Below are 25,179 nucleotides of genomic sequence, written 5' to 3' on the forward strand. Positions count from 1 at the left end.
GCTGAGTAAAATGTAATGTTTGGGTGGTGAGGTCTGAGGTGTTCTTATGTGCTGACATGCTCCACAGACGGAGTCGTGTCCCCTAAGACACAGAAAGAAACATTCATGTAAATAAGCCACTTGGTTTGGTTTTAAAAGATGAGGTAGAAGAAAAACTGTAAATTGAGAATGTTTCTATTGTATTTTGTGCCCACAAAAGTGTGTTGGATATAAAGGGGTATTCCAACATTTAGTGCTGCACTGCTCATTGGGTCAAGTTTCAAAAAGCTGGATCTAACATTTCCCATAATGCAACCTAATAGTGTCTTTAGTTAGACCACCTTGTAGAATAAATGTCAGTGGAGTGCTCCTTTAACGAAGACTGGAACACCAATCGGACAAACAGAGCAACGGCTCGTTAGCTCAGCTTATTATGTATCAACTGCTTTGTGCTAATTTGATTGAAAATGGAAAATTGGTGGATAATAGGGGCCCAGCAGCACAGTTTTGTCCCCGGGCCCCTTAGCAGGTTAATGCTGTCATTACTTTAACAATACACACCACTAAATATTAGAACTGGCTAAATATCTATTGGTCCAACGAATAGATTAAACGATTACTAATTCAGCAGACAAGTATCATTGTTTTCTTCTTTAGTATCTTTGCATGTGAGCACACACAGAACGGAAAAAAAATACTGTAGTCAATATAGACAATAATGTATCATTAACAACAGCATCATTTTATTTTTGGATGGAAAGAACGTCTCCTACAGAGAGTGTTGCATTATGGGTTGTTTGTAGCCTTATTGTTGTTCGGGTTGCAACTTTCATCAAGTCTTTTTATAGTGCTTTTTTAAATGAGTCAACCCTTAAATTGTTTGTGAAGTGCAGCTCAAACTATGATAGTGCTGACGGCTGCGCCGGTCATTATATGAAAACACTGACCACCCAAACACAGTCAGCCCCCACCTTTGCTGCTCCTCCACCGCAGAGCTCGCTCCTAGAGGCAGGAAACACTGACAACCCAAATATGGTCAGCCTCCACCTTCGCTGCTCTCATACTCAGCAGAGCTCGTCCCCGCTTACACGGCCACGCGCTAGAGGCAGGCGCCTCCTACTTCCGCTTTCAGCGGAGACCTGAATATAAGCAATGACATTTCGCTCTGTTTTCAGTTCAACTTTTGCTCTCTTGCATAAGCTTTGGACTCCACACTACAATAGGGTTTCCTATTGTAGTGTGATTTCACCCCTCTATACACTTCTCTGAAGGGTTCCTTCGGTAGGGGGGGATGAGCTGTACCGTAGTGCAATCTCCCGAAACGTTATTGGCCGACAGTCTACTGTGCGAAAGTGAAACATTTGCGCCCCCAGCGGTCAAAGCCTGCGTAAAGTCTGCGTTAATTGAAGAATGTGTAATGTCGCCATCAAGTGGTCAATTTATATTGGTGGCATCAATAAATGTAGAATGGATATTTGCTCCCTGATCTTGTCAAACTGTGGTATCTTCAGCAGAATCATGTACAACTATTTACTCCAAGCACATGTTAGTTTGTGTATCACAATGACTTCTTTCATGATTATTGTCATACATGTACCACAATACACAAGATCTGGAAATAGAAATCTGCACATTGGTCCACCAGCTGCTAGATGTGTCCCTTCATACCTAAAGATCTTTAAGACTTTCTTTGTGTTTACAGGAGAGAAAAATATGCACACAAGATTCCCACGTGTGGAATATGAAGGAGTCCACAGGAGGAGTCTAGCACACGCCTCACCTCCTTTCAAAGTAGATGTTGCACACAGTTGTCATCATCTGGATTGATTCCATGTGTGTAAAATTGTCCATTTCAGATTGTAATTAGCTATTTATTGTGATACCTGTTGAAGCTATAATAGAATGGTGCTATAAATAGAGAATCTCAAGTACATTTGTGTCTACATAATGCTACATAATTCATGTCAATTATTCAGGTCTTTTTTCAATAAAATGCATCTTATTCCAAATCAAAATTATACATGTGAGAGAATGCCGTTTGTCACTGTCTTTTTAAATTCCCTTATGACACCTGGGAGGCTAATTAGAAGTAGTTTTATATTTTCTGAGGCTGTTTAATGTTTCTATTGCAAAATGATCTGATATCATTGTAATATAGGCATGTGCACTGACATGCAAGTAATCTGGAACTCTATATATCCGTGTCCCTGTTGTTGATGAAAACAAACGCACCCCTGTTGTTGCATTCATTAATTGATATTCCACAACTCGATGTTACTGTAACACTTAACACTTTATTGAATACAGTGCATGAAATGGAGAACAATCAGAAAAAACAGTGCAGTCATAAAATAGAAGACTACAATATGTACATGAAGATCTAAACTATTTACAATGCATGAGTATTTACACATATATACAGGGTGTCTACAGCTCATCGCTCCACCTTGTCCACAACAGAAGTGAAGTGTTCGTAGCTGTCGTACACTGTGTTGTCCAGACCTTTTGATGTTGACATCATTTTTACAGGCCAGAAAGCCTTTCTGTTGTACTTTTTGTCCCTGGGTCGGTTGGCCACAGCATGTACAGACAGGGAGATTCTGCACTCGTGACACCTTCACTCCTACTGCAGAGGGCTGTTCCAGACTCTTTAGCTTGTACTGCGTAGCTCTGGCCCAGGACGGTGGGCTTAACTCATGAGGAGCAGACATTGTGGGCAGAGTAGCAGGGACTGATGTAGGAGGAGGAGCAGGCAGTATGGCCGTGTGGAGGGGCCAGCAGTCTCAGCGGTTGCTGTGGATGCAGAGAGGGAGGGCACAGGTCTGCTGATGGTAGAGGTGGCAGAGGTGTTTCTAACTGCCGGTAGCACAAGTGGCAGTGGTGGTTGAGGCCGGGAGAGTGGCATGATTATGTCTGTCCTTCCCTTCAACACTTTAGTCCCTGCCGTGCTGGGTGTGGGCACATACTCCATCAGAGAGTAGAGTGGTGGAGGGAGGACTGCCGGCTGGTGTGGTGCTGGAGGGAGGTCAGCAGATGAGATGGAGGTGGTTTTCGTTACATTGGAGGGCTGTTTGGTGGCATGCAGATTAAGAAGGCGCTCTTGACGTTGGATGAAGTCCCGTACTGTCTTCATGTTTATTTTAGGGAGCGGAATGCCTGCTTTGCAGAGGATTGGATCCTCCGCCAGAATCCGATGCTGGATCCTCTCATAGGCCTTCAAGAAGGTGCCCTTCTCAGGAGTGCTGCGAGACCCTTGAGGTGAGACCACAGCAGTTTCACCAGCCATGGGCCTGTTGAGCACTGATGTCTTGTTGAGCTGGTGCGTAGCGCTTAGCCATCTTTAGCCTCTGGATCACAGCAGCATCAACAAGATGGTCCCTCTGTGTGTGGCAGTAGAGGGTGATGCCCAGTGTGTTCTGTACAGCTGGTTGAACTGCTGCGGCTGCTTGTCGTGCTCCTCCACTGCATTCCAGGCTTCAAGGACCGTGTTCCTCTGCTCAGTGGTGAGAGTCAGCTTGTCCTCTGTCAGGCTAACCTCCAGCAGAGCAGAGCCGAACTTTTCCAACCTTTCGAAGCCAGGAAGGGGGTTTGGACTGCAGGCATCCTCCTGTTGAAAAGTTGACATATAAAGGCGGTAAATTCAAATGTAGCTGAAATACACTTGTAGAGTAACACCACAACAACAAAATATTATTATTATTATAATATTAGATATTGTTATATAGTATAATAATACATTACTAATATAACAATGAACATACAACAGGCCAATGATATCCTTTTTAGCACCCAGGGAGGAAGAGGAGGAAGAAGTGTCAGAGCAGGATGACAACTGCTGATTACAGATTAGATTAGAGATCTCTGAGGGAGAGTTCTTATAACGATAACTCATATATCATATCTCATAACTCCTGAGCCTACAACACTGACTGATTCCTCTGATATTTGATTGGTATATAATAATGATGGTAGGAAGTATCTTACATTTCAACATAATACCGTGAAGGGTTCCTTTGCTATTCTAACACGACTCTCTAGAGGTATTTTTCCTCCGGTAGGAGTCTAAACTATCCATTTATTTCCATTGTATTTCACACAAAACGATTCTCTAGATCAGGGGTCTTCAACGTTTTTCAGGCCAAGGACCCCCAAACTGATAGAGAGATGGAGCAGGGACCCCCGACTATATATATATATAGTATAAAATTGTGTTTTATATTAAATGGGCCTAGTACCGTGTATACCTCTTTATTGTGCATTCAATACTAAGCTATTCAAATAATACACAGGTTCATATATTCATGTTTTTATTTTAAACATGTGCAAGGTACAGTGAGGAGGGTGGCCGTGCCACTGCCATTTATAAACACACCTTGTCAGCTGATACCAATGGCAATATCAACATTGTCTGTTAATTGCATGATAGTCATGCATACAAGCTATTCAGATTGATGTTTTTACATAATTGTGGAAACGAAAAATTAGTGATGGCCTATTAGTGCCACTGCCATGCATAAACATACCTGTTATCTTGCATACAATACTGACCTATTAAAATAATGGACAGATTCATCTTTAGAGAAAAAAAAATATATATATATATTTTTTTTTTTTAATTGTCTAATCAACCAAAAATTCCGGACCCCCTAGGGGCCGCGGACCCCCTGATCCCGATGCTGGTGCTACAACCAGCGTCGGAAATGCACGAGGGCAAAGGGCAAAACTGCCCCTAAGAAATATAATTATATAATAAAAAATACCCCCATAATTTCCTCTAATAATAAGGATAATTTAATGAACTTGTCAAAAACATCGTAGCCTATATGACCCGGTCCAGTTGCCATAGAATGTTTTTGATTTTCGCCTTGACTGATGTTGCGTGAAGAACCGAACGTTCTAAACAAATAAATAAATGGAGCGCTTCTTAATCAGACCTGTGACTGCGAGACTGCGGTCAACTCAGCAGACACTTACACTTTAGTGCACCTATATGCTGAAATTCACGGTAAACGTATTCAAACGGCGCAGATCGGGAGCGAGCCAAGGACTTTGCAAAGTTAGCGGAAAGATTAACGTGAGACAACATCCGGTTTTCAGAATAAGATAAGATATTTTACTAAGCAAAAACTCTGAACTGAATTTGTATCTTCAAATGGCACATTTTTGAAATTTTTAAGGTGCTATAAAAATGCTTTTCTCAAAAATTCCACACAATGACTAATGCATAAGTTCAGGACAAAAATGGGTAATATCACAATATTTGAGGTGCTACAAAAATATTTTTCTCAATAATTCCATACAATGACTGATGTATATGTAATCAAGGCATCGTTGACTTAATTGTTAATAGTTGTTTAAAAAATGTAATAACAATAAATAACCACAAAGAAATAAGAATAAAATTGAATATGATTGTCTGATTTATGTTTTCTGTTTGTTTTTTGCTCAAAAAATCTAAGAAAACACTTTGAATCTCTAGACTACTGCCTAATAGTCTTATTATTGCCATTTGATGACAATTGCTCATATACTGTAAGCCTAAATAAGTATATTTATTATTTTGAACAAAGGTTAAATGTTATTTCACAAGTTTCAAAAAGTGCCCCCAATTTTTCAGTGGGGGCAAAAATTGCCCCCTAAAAAATATGTAAATTTCCTACCCTGGCTGCAACATATGCAATTTTGCTAACAGATCCCGATGCTGGTGCTGCAACGCATGCAATTCCGACATAATGTTATTAAGTCTAAATGATTGAATACATATTAATAAAGTCATGTATTACACGTTGTAAAGCCTTTACAAAGTTTCCTATTCAAGAGTGGTGCCCAGCAGTTTAATGTTGTAATGTGTAATATAACACACATATATGCACATATGTTATTGACTCTATATATGCAAATATAGAATATTTCATTCTGATTGTAGCAGAAATATAAAGTAACATAAAATGACAATTCGCAAGTCAATATATTACCATTCCAACACTGGAAATAACACAATTCATCAACAATTTATTTTACTTGTAATACTTTATTATGGTACATTAAGTACATTCAGCTGATAATATTTATGAACTTTAGTTTTAAATGCGGATATTTACCCACAGGGTATTTGTTCATTGGGGCATTGGTCATTTTTAATCAAGGTAAATGAATACTTATTCCACCAGACCAGTCAGTACAATATAATTACTAAGTCTATGAGATTCATCACAGTTTGATCCACGGTAAGATATGTAAGAGTTCATACAGTGTGTGTATGTTAGTTTGTGCTCCAGTGTTCAGATGCTTTGCTGTATTAGAACACTTTTATTTTAATAATTAGACCATATCAAAGATTTATTTTCACACTAGTACATTAACATACAGTACACACATTCACGTTTAATTTGAAATTTTCAGTGTTTACAGAGGGATAACAATAAAGCTGAATTCACAATTATTCGTGTCAGAATTACAATTAAATATTTGACAAATTCATTTTGATGAATTGTGAATCCTGATCTAAAAAAGGTTGGCATTTCTTAAAATCATAATTGTTGGAATGCTGTTAAGCATTCCAACTATTGTTATCCTGTTTCTTTATTGTTGGAATGCTGTTAAGCATTCCAACTATTGTTATCCTGTTTCTTTATTCTTCTTTATTTTATATTTCTTCCGTACGCTTTTTGAAACTCTTCTGCTCCTTCATATTTTAAGCTACAGAAACCGTTCAACTATCAAAATGTTCAGCTCTTTCAGCAGAGGGGTGCTATGACTTTTCATATTTCTAACCTTTAAACTTTATGAATTATTAAGCTTTTTGCAATTTTTTTTTTGAATGGGTTTCTATGGAGAAAATGTTCAAATCCTCTTCAACTTTCAAATCCTTCTACTTCCTCATACTTTCAGCTACAGACACCATTTAAACTTTAAAATGTTGAGAAAACCCTGATCTATTGCCGCATTATTCAGCTTTTTGATATCTTTTATACTTTTTGAACTGCAGCAGTTTAACTTTTATGATTTTTTCAGCCCTTTTCTGCTTTTATAATGGGTGTGTATTGCGCAGCTTAGAGTGCGTGATGTCACCGCTAGAGTGAAGAGCAGCTTGAGATTCTTGTGAAAAAAACATTTGTCTTTTGCCACTGTGTCCACAATCTTCACTCTTCATGCATAATTTCTGGATGTAGAAGTAGCTAATCTTGTCCTTGTCGTAGACAAATGACTGTGGAATCCCACAGATTTACACATTTGACACAGAAGCCTGTAATTGAGAGGAAAACCAACTTTCTGCTCCATAGAGACCAATGTTAAATTTTGCTTCAAAAACATCTTCCACGGAACACGGTACCCCATTTCTAGATTGCCAGTTCAGCCACATTTTTTACACTACAGACACAATTTTTACAGGATCTGTTCTTCAACTCATCCTTCCTCTCATTTATTAATATCGGAGCAATAGGAGCTACGGTTATGGGAGTTTTGAGGATTTGTTTGAGAGGTGTTTCCCTGTTTAATCTCCATGAAAAGGCTGCAAGGACACAGGTGTTTCTGATCAAGCTCATTAGTGATGTTGATAAACACACAGACTCACAGACACACGCACTCCTCTCTCTCTCTCTCTCTCTGTATGTCTCTCTCCCTCTATCTCTGTATGTCTCTCTCTCTCTGTGTGTCTCTCATACAGTCATTCAGGTCTTACAGCTTTTTACAGGACTCCCCTCCCCCCACTCCATTTTAAAATAAAAGCCCCACAGAATGAATTCAAACTGAAATGCTTACGATGAAGCCTGACATTTAATAACCTGCTTGTGTTTATCTAACATTATAAGTCCACCCCCCCCCCCCACACACACCCCATTTCAAAATAAAAGCCCCACAGAGTGAATTCTAACTGGAATGCTTGTGATGAAGCCTGTCATTTAATAACCTCTGTATGTGTGTTTCATACTTTCTGATTCTGTCTCCTCCTCCTCTCTCCCCCACCCAGCCCCACCCTTTCAAAATAAAAGCCCTATGGATTAACTGTATTTAAACGTTAACTAGTACTTATTCTAATGCCAGTAATACTTCTACTACTAATAATACTTCTACTACAACTACAACTTCCAGTACTACTACAAATATCACTACTGTTGACATTTTTTAAGCCACAGAAACCGTTCGAAAATCAAAATATTCAGCTCTTTTCATATTTATAATCATTAAATTCTTTGAAATATTAAGCTATTTGCAATTTTCTTTTGAATGGGATCTCTATGGAGAAAATCTTCAAATCCTGTTAAACTTCTTCAACTTTGAAAGCCTTCTTCATACTTTCAGCTACATATGACTTCATATTTATAATCTTTCAACTTTTTGAATTATTAAGCTTTTTGCAATTTTTTTAAAATTGGATATCTATTTTCAGCAATGTTTTTGAGATTCATTTCAGCTTTCAGCATTCCAACGCATTTTCAGCAGGAAATGCATTTTCTAGTTTCTCATGAACTCCACCTATTACTCTCCATCAAGCAGATAAACACATAAGATGTAATTTTTCTATCACTTTTGAACTCTTCCAAGTGATTTACATTATAGGACCCGAGAGCCCCCCACGGGGGGCTGTTTTAGAGTGTGCAGCATTCAGCGTGTCGTAGAAAGCATTTTTCATAAAGAAATATGATTATTGCTCCAGACATATTAAATATCGAATTAACGGGAAAAGTCCGAGCAACATCATCATACCAGCCATTGTAAACACTGCAAACACAATTATACATGAACTAATATCATATCTGGAAGATATCTAGAAGATTTGCCACAATTTTGGCCAAAAATCGACGACCTATGCTCTCTCTATGGCTCTCTCATCACGGAGCACTGATCGCACATGGCGGATGAACACATGCAGGAGGGGCACGATTCGACCCGGAAACGCACAGCGGCGTCCAAATTACTCTCTTTCAAACCGTTCAAAAGTTATGGGTATGTATGCCAACATCAGCCGCAGGTCACGAGAAAAATAATTGGGTAAAAAAAACTTACGTTTTGACGGTTTTGACGATGAAAAACGGATTTATTCGAGCCGATTTCTGCATAGCTATGCCCGCCATTACATGTTCTGCTGCATGTCTGTGAGTGAGATCAATGCGCTGGCGGAATGAATCACAAAATGGCAGACGATTCTGTGGGGTGGAGCAATCCATGTAGAGAGGGGGCTTCGCCCAGCATTTTGCGATTTTTAGTCAGTAAACAGACCCGGATACGATCAAACACCCCTGCATGGCTCCCGTTGGACTATCCCGCATCTAAAAATGTCTCACACAAGTAAATCGGCCTTACCAGGGTCACATAGACACACATTATGAGCCATTTATTGTTATGAATGACAGATATGACACATCATAACTGCTCAAAATTATTCAAAATGGTGTCAAACTGATTTAATAGGATTATTGAACACTCTTAGTAATAAGAAAAGTGAATATATAGTTAATATTTAGTTATATAGTATATAAAACTAGTATACAGCAATGCAACAGCTGGTTCCGAAAATCAAAATTTTGATTTTTATGACCATTTATGCTGGCCTGCTCCACTCAATCGAAGTAAAATATGTTGTGGGGACATGTAAAACGTGTTGTTCTATGACTGGCGTGTTTTTAGGCTTGCAGCTGCATTATTTAAAAAAAAAAAATGTTCAATACAAGTGCTTTTTTTCAGGCGAACCTAGAAATTTTTCAATTTGAGCTGTGCCATAAGTGTATCAGTTATTAACCAGTAACATATACACAATATTTACACAATTCAACACATCTCACAAGTGTTACCAGTATTCTAGCATCAAAATGATTAAAATAGACCTTGTAGTTAGAGCTCAGGACTCTCTTGAGTATGGCTATGCAATTTTCGAGCAGAGGCCTAAAAATAGGGCTAGGGTCCTATGAGTTAATGGGACACATACAATGTGTCAAACCTCATGAGGCAGATTAATCTGATCATAAAACCCAACTTCATAACGTCTGATTACCATTATTAAATAGGTGGACAGTGTTGGTTCGTCTCTCCCTTCAGTAGACAGGACTGACGGGCACACCCCTGTTGGGTTTATAGGGTTTTTCCATGGTAACCATCTTGATGCAGTCTATGATTGGACAGACGCTGAGGCACAGAGTGCAGCCGGTGCAGTTGTCAGTCACACTGGGAAGGTGGGTCTCTGGGTCGAATGTTATGGCCTGTGAAGACAGTGAACGGGTCGTGTGAGCGAGGACTGAGGCAGTTAAGTCTTCAAAACAGGGAGTTCTGTGACTGACTGACATACCTGGTATCCAGAGTCGTTGCAGGTCATGTAACATTTTCCACAGTTGATACACATCTCTTCATCTATCACAGCCTGGACCTGAGAACGCAGGGAAAGATCATGATTATGATCAATTTATTTCATAAATAAATAAACACACGCACACACGCACACACACACACACACACACACACACACACACACACACACGCACACACACACACACACACACACACACACACGCATATAAAAGAGTATTGAAAAACACAATTGAAAAAACATTAATGTAGGAGAAAAGCTAAATAAATGAAAAGTACAAAAACAAATGCATAAAGAAATAGTCAAAAAGTAAACGAAAAAGTAGAATAAAATAGAATAGAGAGTGAAAAGTAGAATAAATTTAATACAATTTAGAACAGGTGATATTCTCCTCCCTGTTTATATCCAACCTCTCATCACATCAATATTTCTTGTTTCCTCAGTCCATTGAAGTGTTTTAGATGTATCCATATTTTCCATAAAGAGTCAAAGATCTATAAGTGATTCTCTCCATTGAGAGGAAGGAAGACATCTCCCTGATCCACTGACCTACATGCAGCCTATTTACATGTATCCCTGATAAAGCTATGAGGTGTTTAACATTAACAGTAAGCACATGTTAATAAGTGATTTATTTTTGTTTCGGGAAATTGGATCAACTGGATATTTGTCTCCACAGCACTCTGAATAGGATAAGCGGTTAGAGATAATGGATGGATGGATGGATATATATGTCTAATATGAAAGTAGGGTGCAGAGGTAGATTTATGTCCAGTATATTATACATTGCATGTGATACCTCCTTGCAAAACTTTGGAATCAATTTGCACTCCCACTGTCTTTAAAGTTGCTTTGTGTCTCATTGTAGTTGTTTTGAGTCTCTTCCTGGTTGATACTTGGAGATTACATTTTGTATGTGAAGGCCCATGGGTCCTGACACTTTGTGCCCATTTGGTCATTTGGCCTCTATTTGGGTTATGCCAAGATGTCAAGAATGTTGTAAAAAAATGTATTGCATACCATAATCTTTGGGCTTCTGTTCATTTTGGCGGCAACAACCTCACTTAAAATGTTTAATTCTTAAAATATAAAAGGGCTATAATATGTGAGAATATGCGTACCTGCTCCATGTTGTTAAGGTCCCGGTATGCTCCGATGTGGCGCAGCGCTCTGGCTATCACGTCCTACAAACACACACACACACACACACACACACACACACACACACACACACACACACACACACACACACACACACACACAGTATCCACAGTGGTTAAAAACGTATTTCACAGGCCAAAGCACAATTATACAACAATAATACATCCGAAGGAGTAGAGTGTGTGCAGTGTGCCATACCTTGACTGCAGGGACAGTTTTTTTGGGCGCGTCGCCCCGGCTGATGTCGGCTTCCTTCACATAATTATTTTCGTTTCTCAGCTTTTTCTTGTACTCTGCGATGGCATCTGTCCTCTCCTGGAGGTACGGCCCAAAGCTAGGGAGGCTCTACCAACACACACACACACACACAGATGGCAATGGTACTAGTACTATAGTAGCATAATTAATATACTAATACTGTAGTAGTAGTATTGGTAGAAAGTGGTGGTACCTTTCCCACCAGGTCTTCCAGTCTGGGAACTGGTTTCCCCTTCTGATGTCTCTCTGTTGGAGGAGACTGGCCGTCCCAATCCTTCAGCTCCAGGCTCTTCAGGTACAACAAGGCCTTCAGACCTGAACACACATATCCACCATGATGGTATCATCATGCAGGTTAAATATCCGAAAGCAGAAGCATCTGGACACATTTGACCATTTTTAGGTTGGTGGTTATTTCAGGAGAACATACAAAGTGGGTATGCAGAACTCTTCAGACCTGAAGATAAACAACAGGTTAACCGGCCCTATGGGTCATTGTTTTAGATTTTCAAGAACTAGGAATAATAACACAACTGAATGCTAAACCCATGCATTTTATTGTTATAACTAGAATAACTGCCTCTTGGTTGTATCCGCCAGCCAACTAGTCATGTTGCAGTTTTAACAATGTCAGTCAAAAATCTCATCACTTCATCGTTTTATCATATTAGACATTTGTGTGAAACTGTCATAATTAGTATTATTTTTAAACTATGGCAAATACCTTTTTTCCCACGAAAATGGGATGGATGCATGGAAAAACAAAAGAATGTCTCCAGCAATGGCTGAGGGAATAAAAGGCCGTCACAGTTCATGACATTGTAAAAAACATCCAGTGATGTTTGTCATTATTGCTTGTTCCTTGTTTCAGGGTCCAATATGCTGGATCTGCTCATGTCTTTTCACCAAGGAGAATATATATAAATACAGAAACACAGTTACACACCCACACAGTAATCCTCAATCACTGTGAAGTCCTGGTTCTGTATTGCACTGCACACCTGTGGGAGTCAGAGACAGGAAGACAAACAGAGGTCCACAAAAATGTAATCACAACCATAAGATTTCATTTTGCTTCAAATTAACTGCAATTTGTATATTTCTGTCAAAGACTGCTGCTTCTGACCCTTAAATTGCTATATTGAATGAATGAGTTTAAAAATAGTTGTCACTGTTTACACCGTGGTGCCCTCAGCTGAAAACATCCACAGAGCTTGTTCAAGACTTAACTCTGAGGATTGAAGAGACATATGAACCTAAATGGATAATTCAAATACAAATACATTCATATTTAGACAGCGTTTCTTTCTAAGAATTACTGAAAAACACAGCGTAGATGTAGGAGAACAGGAACATGTATGTAGTATAAGTAATAAAAGATCATCTACAGTGATATTAAACTGTAAGGCAATTCAGATTACAGTCTTTAAAAAAAAAGATGTATTCATCGACTTCACAATATGTTATTAAACTATTATTGCATGAGGGAATCAGTGCTGCATCAATATCATCACCTGTAACACTGAGGCCCCGGCGTGGAGAAACTGTAGTCCAGTCTCTGCTGAGTCGATGCCTCCGGTGGCCAGGACGGGGAAACCAGGAATTGCTCTGGCGATGGCTGACACTGCTCTGAGAACGATGGGTCTGATGGCATTACCTGCACACATTGTTATTCATATTAAGAGCTAGTTCAGTGTGGATGTCATGTGTCACTTTAATTCCCTCAGTCATCCCAGGATCTTTTAAAGGCTAATGCTGTTGTATTTACAAATCTTACACGTAAAAGCAAATCTTTATTTTCAGTTCATTTCAATACTTCAGGCCACTGAAATGTGATACCTGCTTGTGGTAGGTTACCACGGTTACAGTTGGTTATAAGCATAGACTGTATATCGGAAGTGGACGTTTGAAGCCCCCCAAATAATTTGGCATTATTGGCTTTAAAAAAAAAAAAAAAAAAAAAATTTTTTTTTTTTGGTGAGGTCATTAAATTAAACTATTGTTTCTCACATGGACCAGTTATTTATAACTCTAACATGCTACATATGTGCGTGCGTTCTGGTTTGTATGTTTTCTCCCCCTTCAAATTACAATCCAATAGCCTATCATCATACTTATCCATTGTGTGCGGTCCCTTTAAGAATTAGGATTTGGGAGTGACGCGGATATTCTTTATTTGAGAAAAGTTCATATTTGTGTTGTCAAATTTCACTATGACCCTGAAATTCGGTCTCTTGTGTCATCATATACTGAATGCAAGCAAAACTACAGAGCAAAATCACACTCTTTCTGATTGAACCAATCTATGAACTGTCTGAAACAATGGATATCCACGGCCCCAAATGGGCCCCAAAAACAATTGCCGCGTGCAAACATGCCACTCCCCTTGGGGCTAAGCCCCCCTTTCTTTGAATCCTAGAAACGCCCCTGGGACGTAGTCATCGTGACGTCACCTATTGGTTTGTGGACTGTCGTTTTGAAGTCTCGAGTTTGGCGATCTCGCAGTCGCCATCTCGGATTGCGGCCGTCGCCATGTTGTTGTTTTCGCAATCGAACGGAAGTTACCATATTTGGAATGCGGAGGAGTGACGTAGAGACGCCGTATACGACTCTGGTAGAGTCAGCAACCTGTCAATCACTGTGTAGCCCCGCCCTACAAGATACCCTGCTTTATGGTCTGTTTGACTCTAAATGGACCATAATGTACTAAATAAACATCATGCTGTATTGAAGAAGACTTGAAACTAGAGATTGAGACCATAAACTCATGTTTACAATGTTTACTGAGGTAATAAATCAAGAGAGAAGTAGAGTCATTTTCTCATAGACTTCTATACAATCAGACTTCTTTTTGCAACCGAAGGAGTCGCCCCCTGTTGGTCCGCATCAGCTTCAGTTAGCACGACCGGAGGACCGGAGGTGTATAAACTAGTGGGTATGTTAATTGGTATGTGTTTGTTGTCCATCTGTATTGATGTCACTGTCTATGTTACCTAATTAAAGATGGACTTCACTAGTTTACTCGGTAAGTTGAGTTTGTTCATAACAATAAGTAACACTGTGAAAATGATTTCTATAATGTCTTCTGTGGCTGTTATGGAAGCCAGATTAATCTCCCTGAATTGTTATTTTTTTTTTGTTAATCTGTGAAACAGGTGGAGAAAAGTTGCCAGGTGATTTTCTTTTGTCAGGATAATTTTTCTACGTCGATGTTGTTGTAGTACTAATTTCAGCCACAAGAGGCTGTTGTTCTAAATAGGACTAAATAGCATTTATGTTTTCCTCCAAGTGAGTTTTAATGTACATAACTTGCTAACACACACACTCTATGTGCCTTGTGTTTAAAGTGCAAGGAGAACACAAAAAAGACAAACAAAAAACTATTTTCCCTGCCTGTTTCACTGGTGGAAAAAAAGCAAATCAAAAAAGTGACCCTAGCAAAACTTTTTTTCATCTGTTCTTAATTAAAGGTCTAGTAGTTTCTAGGATCTTGGGTTCAGATTACATCTCTAGAACCAACGTTTGGTTTGTCCGTTCCAGGCTACTGTAGCAACATGATGGCCGGCTCTGTGAAGAGGACCCGCTCGGTATGTGGATATAAACGGCTCATGTTAAGGTAACAAAAACACAACAGTTCTTATTTTCAGGTGATTATACATTCAAGAAAACATACTTCTGAATATTATATTCCATTTCTGCCAATAGATCTCCCAAAATGCTACACGGTTCCTTTAAGTCAGAAACACAGGAGAGAAAACTATTTAGATCAGCCCAAAAAAATGGATCACCAGAATTACTTTTTCTCATTTGCCTCTCAGGGATTCCGTCGGCTCTGGAAAGAGTGTTCCAAAATTTAAAAAAGACCCAAATGATATCATCTGTGTTGTCTCAACGTGGGCGTGGAGACGACAAATTTATAACAGAAAGCCGCGTTATGAACTGGAGGTGTTAATTGAACAGAGAGATTCTGACGAAAGACGCTATGAAGTTGCAGAATGGGAAGTGTAGGATCCAGTGTTTTTATAGCTAGACTCACATTATTACGGACTAAAAATCCGGGTAATCCTCTGCTGCTTTAATTTACTCTTTTTAATCTGTCTTTATTGAAGGTGTATTAGAAGTGCCACACATATTCTCTACAAGTACCTTTTTATTACAGCAGTATTGGTAACTACCAGCTAAAGGGACAGTGTACATGTTTGCATGTTCGTGCGTTTCCTCACCAGAGACCCCTCCATACGTGGTGCGTTGGTCCTTCCCAACACTCGGCCAGGGGGAACCGTCGGCCTTCAGTCCCATCATACCTGACACTGTGTTGGTGGCTGTTACTCCATCTGCTCCACCTGTAACACAGTGCAACAATAACAACAATCACATACATTCATCACATATCCTCAATGTTGATCATTTGCTCTATATATATATTGATGGAAGGAAGTCCAGTAGCAGAAATTAAGTGGAAGAAAGAAAAAGAAGTGAGCGTGGTGCGGTGAAGTGTGTCCACCTTCATGAGCAGCCATGGCGATGTCGACAATATTGGTAACGTTTGGTGTCAGTTTGGCAAAGAACGGAATGGTAGTGGCTGCACGCACCCAGCGGCAGATGTTACGCACCAACACCGGGTCCTAATCCCACAGACACATGAAAACACAAACATGTCAATAATACACAAATTATTCAGCATATCAAATTATAAATCTTTGAAAGATTACACAAGATGGTATCCTCCATAATATGGCAGAGCAGGCTGTAAAAAACAGAATGAACTGTGTGCTTATGACGAGTAAATCTTTGTGCATATACTGTACATCGGAATAGTGTGTGTGTGTGTACCTGTCCACAGGCCAGTCCCATGCCTCTCTCTCCCATCCCATGAGGACAAGACAGGTTCAGCTCCAATGCATCTGCTCCTGATTCCTAAACACACACACATTTCCATTTCAGACCGTCACAAACCACACAGTTGCAACCTGTGTATGCACTTTCAAAAATTACACAATAGATTCTGTAACCGGCATGTGGTTTTCCTCACCTCTGCCATCGTGGCTATTTCTGTCCAGTCTTCCTTGTTGTAACTGCACATTATACTGGAGATCACCACCTGACAGAGAGAGACGGGGAGAGGGTTCGTTTTCAAATGTCCGTTCTTCAATCACACACACGTAATATTTCAGACACACAGTGACTCGGGTGGAAGGTGAATCTCACCATGCTGTTGGATCAGACAGTGTAAATGGCCACTGTCTGTTTGTAATCTTCTTAAAAAACATCTTAGATATTTTTGTTGAAAGTTTCATCACATCCTGACAGCAACCAATGAATTAAAAAGGAAAAAGATCTGGTATCTGTGGCTGTCACAGGACGTTATTAAGCTCCTCCAATCATTTAATTTGGCCCGAATGTATGCTCGCCACCAGAGTCCTCCACAAGCTGCTAGCTTAACAGCTGTGAGTACTAACAATAACCATGTTTGTTTAGGTTCATTATGGTAATTTGGGGGGTCGTGGCTTTGGAGGGATGCCCAAAATGACGGGCTGTCAGTGTTGTTGCAACACTGGGCTGAGTTTTTCTGCTGGATACTTTTTTAAATCTAGCGCACTCTTGCTCCTGCTGGTTTGTCAAGTTGACCAGCCCTAGCTTTAACTCTTTAACACACATAGGCAGTCACCACAGTTGGTCACCATTCTGCCTGCTGTTAGTAATGCTCTTCATGTTTCTTAGTAAAGTAGAGTCATGACTCTGACCGTGACGAGGAAACTTACATTGTTAGGGAAGTCCCTCTTCAGCTCTGTGACTGACTGACACCAGTAGGCTGCCGTCTTCTCGCTGATGAGCTCGATGTTGAGGAAGGAGCCCTGACCCGGTCCGTACATGTGACCTGAGGTGGTACCGCGCACAATGCGAGGAGACACGTTGGTCACCAGATCCTGCAGACACAGATTCACAGAGGCAGTGGTGTCTGTGTGAGTGGTTGTTTTTATGTAACTGGGTTTCCATTGGTAAATGGACTCAGAATCCACTTCCATGTCATGCATGTATGTGCATGTTTCCATTAATGCAGACATATTACCTGTAGAGCTAATAACACACGGCATTCCCTGAAACAGAAGCTAAAACTCATTTATTTGAGCTTTTACTGACAGAATACCTCTAATAATGGCATTACTTCAGAGCTGAAACAATCAGGTGATGAATCAGTGGAACAAAAATCAATTAGTAACAATTCTGATGCCAACAAAACTTCTGGTTCCAGCTTCTTAAATATGAAAACTTGCTGATTGTATGATTGTATCATAGTAGTAAACTGAAAATAAAAAGGCTTTGGACTTTTGGTTGGACAAAACAGGCAATCTGAATTGGGCTAAATTGGGCTTTATGACACTGTGATGGACTTTTTTTTTCTGTCAATTTACAGATTAAACGACTAATTAAGGCGAGAAAAATGCCCCCCCCCCCCCCCCCCCCAGAGTGAATATCTCCACCAGGTGTGTCTCCCTCTCCTTTCCCAAACAAAGAACAGTTTCACTCGATCGTCACTCGCGACTCCTATACAGTCAAGATGGCGATGAGGATAACAAAAATGGGCTGAGATTAGGCTGATGAGTCCAGTTGTATGTGAGACTAGCTGTGACAGATACACACACACACATGACCGAACACATGATCTCCCAAATAATAATGACTGGCAGACTATAATAATGACTATAATAATGACTGGCAGACTAATCCAAAAGTGAAAATGATTGTTGGGTGCAGCTCTACAATATTTTGCTGGTTACCATCTCTGTTAGTGCTGCCATTTAGACCAACAAACTATACAAAGAAACAGAACAAACTACAAAATAACCAAAGTGAAGTGGGTAAATGGCTATAAAAGTGGGCTCCAGAATCCCTTATGTTTGCATACTAATGTGCAACTCTAAGTGCTTGCTTGGTGGTACTTCATATTGTGTGTGTGTGTGTTTACTCTACCTTATTCAGTCCAAACGTCTTGGTCAGAGCGAAGCCCCATCCTTGCTCAAAAGCCCTCCTGATCATGGCAGTGCTGGTGGTGGGAGGAGCAGACGCCAGACCAAACGGGTTGGGAAACTTTATTCCACACACCTCAACGCTGATGTCCACCTGATCTATAGCACTGTAAAACAGCGGCAGCTTCGGAACTGGGTCCACTGTCTGTCCATGCAGAGACTGCAGGAGCAAGGGAGATGGGACGAATATGTTACAGCCTATGTTTAATTCAGTAATAAACTGGGCAGGGGGGGGGGTTGCAGGCTTCAGGCTGAGACCAATTTACCTGCATGTATCTGTGAATGTGCCACGAAGCCTGTTTGCCATCGTTCACCGATTCCACGGTGGTGTTTGCCAAACCAGCGATGTCTCCTCCTGCAAACACCCAGGGCTCACTGGTCTGCATGGTGTCGGTGTTCACCTCTGGAGTGCCCCAGCGGCTCATCTTCACAGGAGCCATGGCCTCGCTTACTACACACAGACACATACGGAATATGGATCTGATTATGCGATTATTATCTGATTATTATTATGAGTTTTTTTGGCACTCTAAGATTTTTTTAATGAAAAGTACATTACAAATAAAATGCACTATTATTATTATTATTATGCATGAAAACATGTTATCACCAAATTAAGGTTACTATGATGAACTTACAACTGGTTCTGAAACAGTCTTAGTTTAATACCGATGCCTCTATATGACCTTCATCAGTAAATGAGACCAACACTGACATTAAGCTGCTGGGGACCCAGACCGTATTACTGAGCCCGCTGGGGGGAAGGGAGGCACGGGAGAACCAGAACCAGGACTGTCAGGCTGACTATCAAACCCTTGCTGCATGAAAATAAGAGATTTAAAAAGGGAGTCTGGTGCAAGGGAACACTACTGCTTTTGTCCACAGGAACAACCAAAATCAACGCAAAATGTAAGTTCCTCGAAGTAGCTTTAATATTCTGCATTCAGCTACAGCATCACTCAGTAACAGCTCCTGCAATTCTGAAAAGCTCAAAGCTGTTGTGTAACAATGCAAATATGTATTTTCTAGGACCTTTTCCAAAGTCGGACAGACCAAGAGACCAAGAGTTTGTAGCAAGCCATATTGGTTGATTACATACGCTGGTCATCCTGTGCTCAATAAATTAAATTTAAAAAAAATGTAGGTTTATAAAATTCAGATGGTATACAAATCAGCTGTATGAATTAGCCTTCAAATACCAATATTAATTATATTATATTTATAAAAATACAAATGCAATACAACATATAAACATACAAAAGACTGCAAAATACAAAAACACACACAAAATACAAAGATACAGAGATTTACACACATATTTTCAACACACATATTAGTTGACTGATTTGTCAGGTCAAAGCAAAGAGGCTAATTGTTGGTCAGCTAGTCCGTCTGATTGGTCAGTTACCTTGCGGCTCGTTGAGCATGGAACCAAAGGCACTGATGATGTAATCAGCCTTCAGCCTGACAACTTGCTCTTCATCTTCCAGCCAATCACCTTCCTCAGTCTGCTCGGTGCGACAGAACTGTAACCCGGCAACCCGACCGTTCTTCATGATGACCTCACGAGGAGACAGGAAGGGCAGGAACTCACACTTCTCCTCCTTAGCCAACTCCATCTGACAGGAAAAAAACACATGTTCAGCGTTCTCTATGTTTCCATCTGCGTATATATCTGTCCATCCATCCCTCATCCGTACCTCCTCAGGAACAGCCCTGATGTTAGTGAATCCCTTCCTGAAGCAGACGTAGACTCTCTTGGCTCCGCAGCGTAGAGCCGAGGTGGCGCAGTCAAACGCGGTGTCGCCGGCCCCCAAAACTATCACGATACCTCTTAACTCTGGCAGAGAGGAGCGGCACTGACACATACCTAGACCGAGTGAGACGGAGACAGAGAGACACAGTAATATGAGACTGTCCAAGACGCGCAAATATACCTTTCACCGCTGAAACATTTTTATATCTGAACTAGTTCGATTTCCTTATTAATACCTACAAATATTTGTTAATTGAAATGATGTCACCAACGAAACTGTTGTGTGTGTGTGTTGTATATTTCCTGTAAATGGTTGATGTACACCCTATCCATGCTTTGTGTGTGTGTATGTTCTTGTACTTGTTACATAGTGAGGACTAACTTTTTAACCAAGTGAGGCTATTTTTGGAAAGTGAGGACATTATGGCCAATCCTCACCTCCTCCCAGGCCTGTTTGAGGGTTAGGACTTACTTTCAAGCTTCACGCTAAAAAACGGTTCATGCTAAGAGTTGGGGTCAGGCATTAAGTCATGATGGATAAGGGCAAGGGGGCTAGGGAATGCATTATGTAGATGAGGGTCCTCACAAAGATAGAAGTACAGGGATGGGTGTGTATTCACCACAGTACCTTTCTTGCTGGCAGTGGCCACCATGGGCAGAAAGTCTTTGGAAGTGAAGAAGCCTTGGTCCATAGTTAAACCCTGGAAGATGTTAGCTCTGTTGGCCTGAGGGAGACCTGGAGACACACACAGATACATTGACAAAAAAACAGTCAAACTGTTTGAACAGATATGATTGTCAGTGGAACAGTCCAAAAATTCCACTATGTCACACCCACACACACACACACCCACACACACACCCACACACACACACACCCCGATACTATATGTATACCACTGTTGAAGATGGATTATAAGGTGTAAAAACGGATGAATGTTTTAAATGCACATCCATTTGGTCAAATGCAAAGAAGACGCACTCACCAATCCCAATGAAGACAGCCTTAAATCCTTCCTGTTTCAGGGACGTCAAAGTCATTCCGTCAACACCTAGACCCTTCTCACACACCACCTGGCATACACACACACACACACACACACACACACACACACACAAAAACAAACAATTATTGTTGTATGTATTTCAGCATTTTATAGTATGGACACGTATGGACACTAAAACAATATGTGTGTGTATGATAAGAGTTTCTATGAGTCATACCTTCACACCCAAGTCCTTCATCAGGAGTATTTCAAACTGGACCACCTCATAGGGAAGCCGGAACTGGGGGATTTCTGATGTGCTGCAAGGAGGAAAACACATTTGTTGAATTTTCTTTTTCTGCCTTGTTTGACATTGTCTCATTCTCCTTCTCAACAGTGTAGGTGAGTCTGCCTTGCTTTCTGGTTGTGATTATTTTTAACAGGCCTGCATTCACTCACACAGAGACCCAACACTCCTTCATTAACACCAAACAATTTCCCAAAATTACTGAACATTTAGTTGCCAAGTAACTAAATAGTCAGATGGCCTTGCCACACTTTAGATTTTGCTGAATAAATGCCACAAGTTTGTTTTTATTTTGCTTTAAATGTGAAATTGAATAAAATGTTTCCAAAATTCACAAAAGCATTTGCTGTATCTAAAGCCCTGCTTTGTACAATTATTTGTAACTGTACTACATATATATATACATATATATATATATATATATATATATACATATATATATATATATGTGTGTGTATGTGAATATACAATTTCAACTAATATTATGCTTAACAATCTTTGATATCGTGCAGTATGAAATACAACATGATGATATACACATTACCTCAGCCCTCCAATGTACTTCTGTTTCTCAAATATCGTAATATTATCATATCCAAGACGGGCCAGGAAGGAGGCACAGCTGACTGACGCTGGGCCACAACCAATCAGAGCTATAGGGGCGTTGTAAGACTCTGGCATCTCATTGGCTGGTGGGAGTTCAGGATTCCTGATCTGAGGGATGCCCATCTTGCTAAACACCTGGGAAGAAAATAACACACCCCCATATTTAAAATAATGCACTTATCAAGCCCATTAATAGACTGTTCATACCATAACACTGGTATAACTCTCAACACAACATGGCTGACTTTAAAGTAGCCTATATAGCATTTTCTGAACAGTGGCTACTGTGGCCACAATTGGCAATGAAGTGATGATGCTTAATTTTAAAACTGTCCTCCCCCATAATAAAGGTTGTTTGGACAAGCAAATTATTACAAACCCAAAAATGATTTACATACATGTATATTGTTAGGCGGTGACCTCTAGTGGGTGTAGTAATTATGATGGGCACAAAGGAGGACGTCAGGTGACGTAGTATAAAAAGAGACAAAGTCCGTGTTGGGAGGGAGTCGGTGAGGATGGAGGGGTCAAACAGGACTTTGACCCAGGACATTAGAGGGTTTACTCAACTTGTTGTTAATTTCATAATATATTGTAATGCTTTTACAAGTCAAAAAAGCGTCTACTTCATTGCCCATTTATGAGATTTGCCCGTTCCTGAGCATTCGATCACAACTGACAACTGAGCAAAATCCACTCACATCCAATCTATTGATGTGAGATGTGGTTGACTATAATTTAAGATTATTTGATCAAACTATAATTTACAAGGTCAAGAATGAACTTTTACTCTCAAGAATCACATAATCAGCTCACAGACTCAATAATGACAGTTACACAGCAATGGCCGGCTAACTTTAGCAAACATTAGCGACTCTAAACTGAGAGCTCATATCACACGCGAGTAAGACCGCATCTGCAAAACACCTGATTGCGCTGAATTGAGCAATGGTGATATTTATTGCTTATGAATTTAATTTTCATTTAAAATAATTAATGTGTTACTTCGCTTAAAAGTTATGAAGTGTCGCTTTAACATTTTTAACATTTGCAAACCAAATGATTATTTTAGTCATAAACTAGCTGCGGAGGGATACGCCTCTATCCTGATTGAACGGTTGCTGTGGTAGCCCCGTCCTAAAGCATCCCCTGCTTTATGGTCTGTTTGACTCTAAATGGACCATCATTTACTAAATGAACATCATGCTGTATTGAAGAAGACTTGAAACTAGAGATTGATACCATAAACTCATGTTTACAATGTTTACTGAGGTAATAAATCAAGAGAGAAGTAGAGTCATTTTCTCATAGACTTCTATACAACCAGAGGAGTCACCCCCTGGTGGACATTAGAAAGAATGCAGGTTCTGCACTTCACTTTCCAGACTCGGTGGTTACGTCTGCTTCTTTTATACAGGCTATGGTTTTATACAGAAAACTTGACAGCTATAAATGTTGTACCTCGGTAGCAAACTGCTGAAGCCCTCCGATGTTAATGGGCCCCTCCTCAGAAGCAAATAAGTTGCAGCCCCCCACACACAGCTCTGACGTGGGACACACCATTCCACAGGTCAAACCCAGGGGGTTGTCAGAAAGGATGGCCCGCGCTGACCCGTAGTAGTTCTGGTACACACACAGACATGAACGATAAAGATCATGTCATTAGTATTTCTACTTAGAATTCCTCATTCATTGTTTGTTCATTAGCATCTTCTTTGGAGACGGCATTAAAAGAAGACTTTGTGCATGGATGCGTGACTGTGTTCGTGTGTATATATTTTGCATTACCTTATTAGAGATGCTAGTAATAAATGACTTTATGTCCATGTTAGTGGGGCAGCTCTTCTGACAGGGAGCATCTGCACACTTTAGACACCTAAAGACAGATTTTACTTTTATTTGACAGTTTACTTTGTTTGGAAAAATCTTTGTCACAGAAAGCAGCAAGCATCATGGCAACAATAATGCGAAGTCAGCAACATCCAACAATGTACAAGTCACCAGAAATATCACCAGTCCAAAAAGTAAAACCCTATAAATATGGGCTTGAGAATGAAGTGACGCCTTGATAATTATTATATTACTATTACAGTAATGATATTTAATATGCATTGTCCAAGAGATATAAACTAAATAAATTAAAATAAATACAAAATGTAAGTGGTGGACCAGTCGACAGACCGTCCCTGCAACATCAATGCGTCCTTATCTGCAGTTCTAAACTGATGTGCTATTACTTTCTTGTCCTATAGGTGGAGCAACTTAACAGGTGTAGAATTGGTGCGCTGATGCCCAAACAGCTCATCCCTGTAGGATATCATTAGCCTGCTCAATGCGAGTGAGTTTGTGAGGTTGTATGTCAGTTGAAAGTATTTCATTCTCACCTCATTGCTTCCCGTAGAGCTCCGCGCTCGCTCAGCGTTGTGTGTTTGATATCGTCAAAGTTGTTCTCCAACTTCACACAAGACTGAAGAGTGGGCGAAATAGAACGATGAAAAATGATGTCACGGAAACATGGAAAAGAGGAGAAAAAAGAATGTGTGGGTGGGCAGATGTGGAGAAAGAAAATATTTAATAAATGCTTTGGACTAAAGCAGAGTTGTGTGTGTGTGTGTGTGTGTGTGTGTGTGTGTGTGTGTCTTACATCACAGTTCTTTTCCGGGTTTCTCTTCCAGTGTTTCTTTTCTTTCTTCTTGCTCGCCGTGGACATAACCTGAGTGTGAGTCTTCACCCTTGGATTCAGAGCCAGGATGCTCTGTACCAAATGAAGGGAAATAGATCATCACATCCATAAT

At 40.1% G+C, this 25,179-nt stretch overlaps 1 protein-coding gene across 2 annotated transcripts in view; it reads right to left on the reverse strand.

Annotated features, from left to right (window-relative positions):
* Nucleotides 1–2,253: 2,253 nt before the first annotated feature.
* The window catches only part of dpydb (dihydropyrimidine dehydrogenase b), a 31,484-nt gene continuing 8,558 nt past the window's right edge, over nt 2,254–25,179 (reverse strand). The window contains exons 2-26 of one of the 2 annotated variants that reach the window (XM_076079655.1): nt 25,029–25,139; nt 24,769–24,851; nt 24,173–24,260; nt 23,846–24,007; nt 22,323–22,519; nt 21,710–21,791; nt 21,472–21,559; nt 21,114–21,221; nt 20,430–20,599; nt 20,138–20,348; nt 18,996–19,180; nt 18,674–18,889; nt 17,464–17,628; nt 16,734–16,802; nt 16,535–16,618; nt 16,206–16,326; nt 15,925–16,044; nt 13,216–13,358; nt 12,648–12,702; nt 11,895–12,016; nt 11,642–11,788; nt 11,404–11,466; nt 10,265–10,342; nt 9,974–10,178; nt 2,254–3,586 (exon numbers count right to left, since the gene is read on the reverse strand). In XM_076079655.1, coding sequence (XP_075935770.1) covers nt 10,014–10,178; nt 10,265–10,342; nt 11,404–11,466; nt 11,642–11,788; nt 11,895–12,016; nt 12,648–12,702; nt 13,216–13,358; nt 15,925–16,044; nt 16,206–16,326; nt 16,535–16,618; nt 16,734–16,802; nt 17,464–17,628; nt 18,674–18,889; nt 18,996–19,180; nt 20,138–20,348; nt 20,430–20,599; nt 21,114–21,221; nt 21,472–21,559; nt 21,710–21,791; nt 22,323–22,519; nt 23,846–24,007; nt 24,173–24,260; nt 24,769–24,851; nt 25,029–25,139 — 3,033 coding nt within the window. In that variant the 3' untranslated portion in view covers nt 2,254–3,586; nt 9,974–10,013. Of the gene's footprint in view, nt 3,587–5,990; nt 10,179–10,264; nt 10,343–11,403; nt 11,467–11,641; nt 11,789–11,894; nt 12,017–12,647; nt 12,703–13,215; nt 13,359–15,924; nt 16,045–16,205; nt 16,327–16,534; nt 16,619–16,733; nt 16,803–17,463; nt 17,629–18,673; nt 18,890–18,995; nt 19,181–20,137; nt 20,349–20,429; nt 20,600–21,113; nt 21,222–21,471; nt 21,560–21,709; nt 21,792–22,322; nt 22,520–23,845; nt 24,008–24,172; nt 24,261–24,768; nt 24,852–25,028; nt 25,140–25,179 lie in introns of those variants that run through there. The other variant, XM_076079647.1, reaches the window with a different exon arrangement.

Source organism: Anarhichas minor, unplaced genomic scaffold (genome assembly GCF_050575085.1).
Source record: "Anarhichas minor isolate MPS153535 unplaced genomic scaffold, ASM5057508v1 ptg000006l, whole genome shotgun sequence".
Taxonomy (NCBI): domain Eukaryota; kingdom Metazoa; phylum Chordata; class Actinopteri; order Perciformes; family Anarhichadidae; genus Anarhichas; species Anarhichas minor.